At 40.4% G+C, this 9,629-nt stretch overlaps 1 protein-coding gene across 3 annotated transcripts in view; it reads right to left on the bottom strand.

The window, feature by feature from the left end:
• The window catches only part of LOC138354264 (serine/threonine/tyrosine-interacting protein B-like), a 36,543-nt gene that overhangs the window by 16,228 nt on the left and 10,686 nt on the right, over positions 1 to 9,629 (bottom strand). For all 3 annotated transcript variants that reach the window (XR_011223488.1, XR_011223489.1, XM_069308174.1), the window contains exons 2-4: positions 8,175 to 8,302; positions 6,297 to 6,394; positions 5,278 to 5,466 (exon numbers count right to left, since the gene is read on the bottom strand). Coding sequence is in view for 1 of the 3 variants with exons in the window: in XM_069308174.1 (XP_069164275.1) it covers positions 5,278 to 5,466; positions 6,297 to 6,394; positions 8,175 to 8,270 (383 nt within the window). In the remaining 2 variants the exon portion in view is untranslated. The remainder of the gene's footprint in view (positions 1 to 5,277; positions 5,467 to 6,296; positions 6,395 to 8,174; positions 8,303 to 9,629) is intronic.

Here is a 9,629-nt window from a genome sequence, read left to right as displayed (position 1 = left end):
GGCCTTGTGGCACTTAGACCTTTCTGTTCGTGTCCCAATGCTTTGGGAGGGAATGTTCTTTCGTTGCCCCTTCCAGGTTGGTCTGGAACTGGTGTCTCCTTTGTGGCTCCGTTTGGTCTTCACAGGTGGGTTGGATATTTGGCAATTTGGTTTTCCTTTTGTTCTGGGTTTCCTTCTGTTCCTGTTTCCTTCCCACTTGGGTATCTCCTGGCCTGCAGTCCGTTTTTGTCTTTTTGGGTTGAGTCCCTTTTTTAATTTTCTGCCTTCTTGCTTCAAGGTTTGTTCTTTTGGCCTTTGGCTAGAAGCTCCTTTTGGTCATACTGGTTCCTTTTTTTCTCAGGGTAATCTTGCTTGCCATTTAAGGTTTTCCCCTTGGTTTCTTCTGGCTCCTCGGTCTTTTGATGCAGGGTGTGGTGATTCAACCCATCCTCCGATCACCTCGTACTCCGATCAGTACGGTTTAATACTAAGTGTAATAAGTACACTTCCTTACAGTTATACATAGTACATAACTGCACTTATGGGGCGGTTATATTTACCTCCCATTTATTTTCCTCATTTTCTGTTAAGACACTTAGAATTTTAGGATGAAGTTTTCAAGTTCAATTTGCTGTACACAAGTTTTAAATATCAGGACTTTCTTTTTCAGTTTTATTAAACAATAGAGATTTTATACAAAATTTGAAAATATCCTGAGTTACTTTACAATTTATTGATATATTTTAGTTTTGTTTTATTAGTTTTATAAAACTGTAATATCAATATAGCTATAGGTTAAGTACTAATTGCAATTAGGAAGCAATAAAATGCTTATCTTCAAACACTAAGAAGGTTAGGTTAGGTCGTGGTTTTCTATTCAGCTTTTCAGGAAAACTCAAATATTCACAATATATTTGAGTTTTCAAATATATTGTTAATATTAATATATATATATTAATATTCAAATATATTGTGAATATGTGACCCGCGGCCCGGTCCTCGACCAGGCCTCCATTTTGTTACACATCACCAGGAAGCAGCCTGTAGCAGCTGTCTAACTCCCAGGTACCTATTTACTGCTAGGTGAACAGGAGCATCAGGGTGAAAGAAACATTTTGCCCATTTGTCTCTGCCTCCACTGAGGATCGAACCCGGAACCTCAGGACTACAAATCCGAAGTGCTGTCCACCCAGCTGTCAGGCGTCCCTGTTATGATTTGGGTTTGTGACCAGCAGTACCTTGGCCACTCTGAGTTGTTGGGTGGTCCTTTGTGTCAAACACACAGCACAGTGTGTATGTTCATGGCAGTTTGGCACACTCTGAGGTTCCTTTATCTTTTGGTAGGCTCTGTGGTCTTGCTCCTCTTGGACTGCTCCCTGATGATTCATCATCGGAATCATGGATGCTGCTTTGGTTTTCTCCTCTTGGGCCAAACTCCTCTTCTTGATTCTCGGGCTTTGGCTCACCATGCTGTTTGTTTGGGGCATGTCCTGGCAGATAGTCTCTCATCTCCATTCCTTTACCATGGAGTGGACTGTCCCTGACATGTCCTTCCATTGGCTTTGTGGGATGTTTGAAGGCCCTGTGGTGGGCCTCTTCAAGTCAGTGTGGAGCTGGTGGATTCTGGTTTCTGTGGCCTTATTCATAAGATGTGAAGCTCTTGCGATAGCTGCCTTTCGGCTGGACTCGGGTCGGTGAGAATTTATTTTTATTTTCCTTCCAGTTCAGTTGTTGCTTCAGGTTTTTACAAACTAGAACCTTTCTGGTGGGTTTCACCAGTTGCCTCCTATTTGGTGAGCCTAGCCATGGATTTTCAGTCCTTGGGGTCTGTTATTTGAACCCGTGTCTTTTTCCACAGCTTTGCCTCTTTGACGGTTTGAACCGGAGAAGTTCCTTGTCTCTTTCAGTTCCTCCATGTTTGTAGTTTCTGAATCTAGTGTACCACTCATTGTACAGTCAACAGGTAGTTCCTCTTTTTGTCTCACCTGTGGCTTTCATCCTTGTGACAGTGTATGGCTGCCTGGCTCTCCTTCCTTCCTTTTTGTCTCTGTCACGTGTCCTCGATTTCTGTTTTAGTTTTAGTGGTTTGTGGGTCGGCTTTTCTTGCCAAGTACTGTTACCTCGTTTTGCTTGGCATAGGTGGAGCTGCTATCATTGGCATTTGGTGTCGATATTTCTTTGGTGCCGTTTCACTTTTTGTCTTGATTTTTTTTTCACTTCTGGCCTGCTCACACTCCTCATGAGTCTTCTTGGTCATGGTGGTTGTTTTCTTGTTTGCAGCCTTCTCTTTCTTTTCTCATTGTGCATGGGCTGGCTGGTCTTCTGAGAATTCCTTTGGCCACTGATGCTTGCATTGTTCAGCTGGGGGTATACCCATTTGTGTGTCTGGTTGCAGCTGTTTACCATTCCATCCTCGTTCCTAGTGAAGGATGGAATGGAGTGACTCATCTCTCACAGACTCCGTTGTGTGCCTAGTGTCCCCTGGTTCCTTGTTCCAGGGCCAGTTTTTCTCTGGTATGCCAATGTGCTTTTCCCCACAGGTCCGTGATTTTCATTGATTTGCAACTCTGTGGTGTTTACAAACATGTCTTGGACACTTTCTCAGGCTTGATGGTTTTGGTGGTCACTGAGAGTTCTGCCAGATCATTACTTTGTGAAATTCTTGGGTCATGCTGGGCATTTGTAGTATTGGGAGCGGATATCTAGTTGCTATTTCCCCCTTCCTTACGTCTCTGTTTCTCCTTCACCACTGGTGAGTATCACTTTTGTTTCATTCTCTGTGGTGACATAGCAGCATAGGAGGCTTCCCAGAAAAGCAGTGTTGAATGTAATGAAACATGTCTTTCTAGTGGGTCTTTGGTGGCTCCTTGGAAACTCCCTTTCTTTTAGAGGGGCTTCAGTTTTGTCTTCCTGGTTAAATGACTGAGTCCGTCTAGTTGAGGGATCGACAAGCTGAAAAGGGGAAAACCCCCGAAAAGGAGGATCGAAGGAGCCACCAAAGATCCATCAGAAAGAGACATTTCGTAATATTCAATGCAGATAACGAGGCACAATAGTGTGGCTGAAGATATGATGGTCAAACCTTACATCAGAAAATGAAAAAACAATGACGTTTCGGTCCTTCCTGTACTATTCTCAAGTCGTGTGATAGAACAGAGGGAGGGAGGGAGGGACAAGCAAAATAAGAAGGTAAGGGAGTGAGATGAGAGGTGAGGAGCAGGTAAGAATAAGATGAAAGGTAAGAATAGGATGAAGGTAAGAATAAGAAAAGGGTAAGAATAACAGAAATGGGCAAAGCTTAAGTCAAATTACATTTGTTAAGAAGGTTATAGCATTTGAGCATGTACTGTGAAAGGGAAGAGTCAACAGCAACAAAGCCAGGACAAAGGTTCATGTTGGGCATATTGTGTATCAAAACTGACTTGACAAGATGGCATCTGTGAAGAGTAGAGGCACGAAAGATTATTTTAGAAGAGGACCAATCAAAAGGATGATTAGTCCCCTACCATGACAGGAGAGAGCACTGTTTATGACTGCAGATTTAACTCTTCTTTTTCGTTCCTTAAGTCTGTCATTCCATGTATGGCCAGTTTCACCAAAGTATTGGAGAGGACAAGATGAACAGGAAATAGACACCAGCAGCATTAGAAGCAGGAGCAGCAGTGTGAACCATATTACTATGAAGTGTGTTAGTTTGTTGAAAGGCAAGTTTTACATCAGAAGACAAAAAAAAAGATTACCAAGACAAGACTTGGTACAGGAAAAAAAGTACCAAGACAAGGAGTGAGAGTTTTGGCAAGCCAGGAGATAAGAGGATAACCAACAGAGCCCTTTGAAGAAATGATAGGACGAAGAGGAACACCAGATTTGTGAGTTTTAGGTAGACCATAGAAATAAGGAAGAGAAGGGCAGATGACAAACGTTTTACGAGATCAAAGTCGGGAGGACAGAGACTAGGGAGCTGTCCAAGTTTATGAATAAGAAGTTTTAAGGAGATCCAAAGGGTTAGAAATCAGAGGAGCATGCATATTTTAGAGAGGCAGAGAGCAAGACTTCTGGAGGTAGTCCACACAGTCAACGACAACCATCGAATTGCCTTTGTCTGAAGGAAGGATAACAATAGAGTTGTTAGTTTTCAGGGAAGCGAGGGCAAGCTGGAAGCAACGAGGAAGGTGGTAATTTTTAGATAACAAACTGTCAAGAGCAGGGGTTAGAGTCTCTCTAAAGTACCTGTGCATTTTTTAATTTCTTGGCATATTTCTTTATATTTCTATGACTTGTGTTTCCAGCTCCAATTTATGTCCTCTCATCCCCTTAACATATGTACTGACTTCATTGCAAATCTTCTTAATTTTTCCAAGTTCCTTTTTTGTGCTTCAAGAGGTGTGGATTCCAGAGAGGTACTGCGTACTGTGGTACATGCACTGATTACCCACAGGTTGGGTAAACTGTCTTGAACAAGTCCTTGTTTAAATTCCTAAATGCCTTTCTTATGTTTACCAACTTTAAATATGAAGCATATGTTATCCTGCTGTTAGAAACTTCTGATGTTGGTGTTAGCGCTTACTTCTCAGTGTCTAAACAGAGTAAGATCTGGTTCTACGGGGACCGGCCTCTTAGCTATACTGTATGAGGACCATTTTAATTTTTTGTTGCTTTATTTCTTTTGTCACATTTGCACATTAAGCTGTGGATGGAGGTGGCTTCCACTACTTCCTTCAATGCATTTCACTCACTGACCACCCTCACAAGATGTTTACTTGTAATCACAAGATTACAAATATTTTCCAACATATCTCTTGCACATTGTGAACTAGTTTAGTGTTTATTCTAAATGATGAAAGTGTGACCTAGTATGAAATAAATGATGAAAGTGTGACCTAGTATGAAATAAATGATGAAAGTGTGACCTAGTATGAAATAAATGATGAAAGTGTGACCTAGTATGAAATAAATGATGAAAGTGTGACCTAGTATGAAATAAATGATGAAAGTGTGACCTAGTTCACAAAGTACGGAACAGGTACCAGTAGTATTGGTATAAGTCACTATTCAGACTGGAGTATGTAACTGTACTCTGCTTAAACATGCTGCTCTCATCACAGCTCTCACAACCAGAATTTTGAATATCACTTGATATTTTAAAAGCCTTTTGTAAGTTTCTTAAATTTAATGACTACAGCACTATATAAAGGCAAAAACATCCTAGATTTCTACATTATTACTTGACAAAGGCATCATAATTCAGTGGCAGAGTGGGATATAAGATGATAAATAACTTGATTATATTTGACTTACTTATAGGTTAAAGCTCTCTTTTCCATGACGTATGCGACTACAATTGCTGCACTGCGGGAAATTCCAAGGTTGCCATGAACAAGACATTTTCCTCCTGATGCCAGGCACTCATCAATGAACCTCCGACATTCTGATACATGAGATATGAGGTTCTGAGTCAGGTTGTCGGCCATGTCTAATATCAAGTACCTTTAAAAAATAAAAACAAATTTCAACTTAAGTGAAATGTAATATTACATTAATATATATACTGTAATGCTAGTAATACAGTATACTGTATTCAGCAATTAGAGCATGATTATACAATTTATATCAATTATATATACTTATCAACCCTGTAACCCATCCTCCACCTTAGACAGTGCTGTGCTATCCCTGATATTAGTAAGTCAGTACTGTATTTGACATGCATCTGGCAACCGACTGACGGGACAATGTAATAATGACAGCTTTCACAAGTATAGATTAATTGAATTATATACTGGAGGTTTCATGCATATCGTAGTCAGGTCTATAAAAGGTGGCGTGTTTTTGTTATACTGATTTAATGAGAATTAATAAAACCGGCTGGAAGAGAATGCAGCACATCTCGAGTCCCAGCTTAGAATAATCAGAGCGACACTTTACACATCACGTGAACCTACTGCCCTGTTTTCATTATGGCTTACAATAATTGGAAAGAAGCCTGAAGAAAGCAGTGTTCATAAATGAATGCTAATTCCAACTATAATGTATGAATGCCAAAATTTAGTTTCTTCAGTAATGATATTTAGGTTGTTCATCAAGTTATGCATCATAGGGAATCATTTATTTGATATTTTTATTTATTTCAGGAAACATAAATTACAGAATTTTTTTTTCCTATGATGCACAACTTTTTGGGGAGACAGTCTCACACTAAAAACATTATTATTAACATTCTTTGTATAAAGCAACATCTCGCCTTCTAGCTAAGCCTTGTAACACCAGTTTTGTTACAGTTCATTATTATAAATGGTAAATACAAATAGAGTACTTACTTAATCTTGTCAGGAAAATTAGCCCGAACCATGTGCGACTCTATACTCTGTCTGATGCATATAATGTGTGTGATTCCATGATTCAGAAGTGTATTGAACTGAAAAAAAAAAGTTTATTAATTTGAATAAAATTTGCAATTAATTAAACCCTCAAACTCAGCTGCAACTATGTTTTTAATATTTACAAAACATTAAGATTAAACAAGAGAACAATGAACCATACAGAACATTCAAATAGACATTACCGAATGGAACCGAGATTCAAACTCATTGATGAAATACTTAATGGGGAATTTAGACTCGGAAATTGCAATTGCTGTACAATGTAGGTACAGTACACATTCTACACTGAGTTAAATAATAACAGGGAAAATTGGTAAGGAGCATGAACTAGCAAAAAATTCTGATGATAACTGGCGAGTATGGAACACCAATTTAAAGACATTTATATACTGTATAAAAAACCAGCGTTCAATGTAATGAAACACCATTTTCTGGATGAGTCCCGGAGGCTCCTTGGAGCTATCCGTTCTGATATGAATGTATTAGACCCTGACATCAAAGATGACTCCCCCCCCCCTCCCTGGGAGGGGGAAGGGGGGGAGCCCTAGACTCCCCCAGAGCCCCATGACCTGGTCGATGGTAGACATAGAATGCTTCCAACCACACTGGCATTTCTATAGGCCATTGATCCTCGTGCCTCTCTGAAGGGGCCAGGTTCTGGCTCATGGTCCCCAGTAAGCCTTAGAACTCCCTTCACTTTGATGCCAGGGTCTAACACTGTACATTCATATCAACCTGGATAGCTCCGGGAAGTCAAATGAGCTCCACCCCAGAAAAAATTCTTATAGAAGACGCAGCTGCTGCCCAGTTATGAAGATAATAAGTAGTGCTAACATGATGCTTTCTGTTGTCAAATCCCACAAGATTATAATAACAGAAGCAGCAAGGAAGGAAGGGGCTAAAGTAACAGCTGCTACAGCCCTCGCAAGTCAACCCTGACAGAAAATGATCACCTAGATGAAAGTCTGCCCAAGGCTACACACTAGCAGCACAGGCAGGCAACCTTCGGGAAACACTATGAGGTAAATGTATGTATGGACCAAACAAAACACTAGATGCTGCTGTCAGGTAATGTCATTGCTGAAAAGAATGACTTTAGTGTGGCCAAATTCTGGATAAAATGAGGGCTGCCTCATTTTGACCATTGTTAAGTAATTTGGAAATACAGTATATACTATATTGCATGATACCATTGTGTAAAGATTAATATAACAAAGAGCTCTACAAAGAATGCTGAAGGGTACATAAACACCAGTGCAGACACACCAATGAACATACATGGTGAACCAAAAATACACGAGAATGCCCAAACTACTATCAGACCTCTCCTAAAATTCCTAGCTCCATTTTCTGATTGGGATGAGGAGACACAAAGGCACCTCCCCCTTCAAAAGCAAATAAACCCAAGAAGATAAAGCAGCTAAGAATGCAAAAAGATTGGGTTCAGGGAGTCTTTGGTGGAGTTGGTGCTGCCACCTGGTGGTAGTCAGTGGTAGTGACTTTGTGGACCACTCTGTAAATAGGACACTGCTACCTAAATAGGCCAAATACAATATCATCTGCATAGCAACAGTCTAAACTGGCACAGTCACTTTGAAAAGTTCTTCATTGCACATTGACCTGCCTTCAGTGAACTTGGTCCTAACTAGGGGTCAGTAGAACCTTGCCTGTGGCAGCAACTTATTGGAATAGCTCTGAAATTAAGGCAAAAATCATAAAATATTTATCTAACAGGGATAACAAATACTATACATATTTAAAAGAAAAACACTACACTGAAAAAGATATACAGTATGATATTTTGAGGAACCTTACCCTGGATTTAGTTGCTGCACTATAGGGGCCAAGAAAAAGTCCTGGAAGAATCTCCTGCATTTCCCGTCTCATGTGATACAGCCAGTCTACTTCCATAGTCACTATTTACTACCACCTTGTAATTTTCTCTGAAAATATAGAAGAAACCAGCGTTGAATGTAATGAAACACCGTTATCTGGGTGAGACCTGGAGGCTCCCCAGAGCTATCTAGGCTGATATGGATATACATCTACAGTATTAGACTTTGACATCAGTCAATGTGAATGGGGTTCTAGGGGGCCATCCAGGCCATTTATAGTGGATAGCCCCCTCCTCATGCCTTTCCGAGGGGGCCAGGTTCTGGCTTGTGGTCCCCTCAGTAGACTTAGAACTCCATTCACAGTGACTGATGCCAAATTCTAATATATTCATATCAGCCTGGATAGCTCCGGGGAGCCAAAGGGGTCCCCCCCCCCAGAAAATTTGGCCAACCTCTTTTTTTTCCATTTATTAAGGTATATGTACTACAGTATACTGTATTCCCATGTATTAATAAGTGAGAGTGAGAAAGCAATCGAGTGTGTGTTTAAACAAATTAAATAAACTCCCTCCATAGTGATCTCTTCCAGCACAAACAGCTAAATCCTGTTGCACAGTGTGTGCAGAGACATACAGTATGTCTGTAATTACCTAAGTGTAGTTATAGGATAAGAGCTGTTTGTGGTGGCCTTTCTTCCAAGTAGTCTTTGTCATATGTCACTCTGAAACTGCTGACAGTTTTGGGCTCCATCACCTTCTCACTTAACTTGTTCCGTTTACCACTCTTGTTTGCAAAAGTCTACTTTCTAATGTTTTTTCGGTTGCTTGTGCATGATGTGTGAATAGCTGTATGTGTACTTGCACAATACTGGATGCTCATGTTGAATGTAAAATAATCTAAAAATAATAAATGAATGAATGTATGTGTATATTCACCTAGTTGTGCTTGCGGGGGTTGAGCTCTGCTCTTTCAGCCCGCCTCTCAACTGTCAATCAACTGTTACTAACTACTATTTCCCCCCCCCCCTCACACACACACACACACACACACACACAAAATCAATAGAGAGAGGGGGAGTGAAGAATAAGGAGAGGGGGAACAAGTTCCTGAAGATTGCATACACCAACATAGATGGAGTGAGATCGAAGATACTGGAGTTAAGTGATGTAATACAGCTGCAGACACCAGACATTGTTGCACTCACGGAGACAAAACTTGAAGAGGTAATTTTAAATGAGGTCATATTCCCAAGGGGCTACTCAATTTGGAGACGGGACAGAAAAATTAGGAAAGGCGGTGGCGTTGCTGTGCTGGTAAAAGAACACCTAAAGGTGAAGGAAATAATGACTGCCAATCCACAAGAAGTTGACATAATAGCACTAGAGATCTGCTATGAGGATGATAAACTAATGATGATAAATGCATATAGTCCACC

This window comes from Procambarus clarkii, chromosome 62 (genome assembly GCF_040958095.1).
Source record: "Procambarus clarkii isolate CNS0578487 chromosome 62, FALCON_Pclarkii_2.0, whole genome shotgun sequence".
Lineage (NCBI taxonomy): Eukaryota > Metazoa > Arthropoda > Malacostraca > Decapoda > Cambaridae > Procambarus > Procambarus clarkii.
The sequence above is the reverse complement of the archived record's forward strand: the minus strand, read 5'-3'. Positions and strand labels throughout refer to the sequence as shown.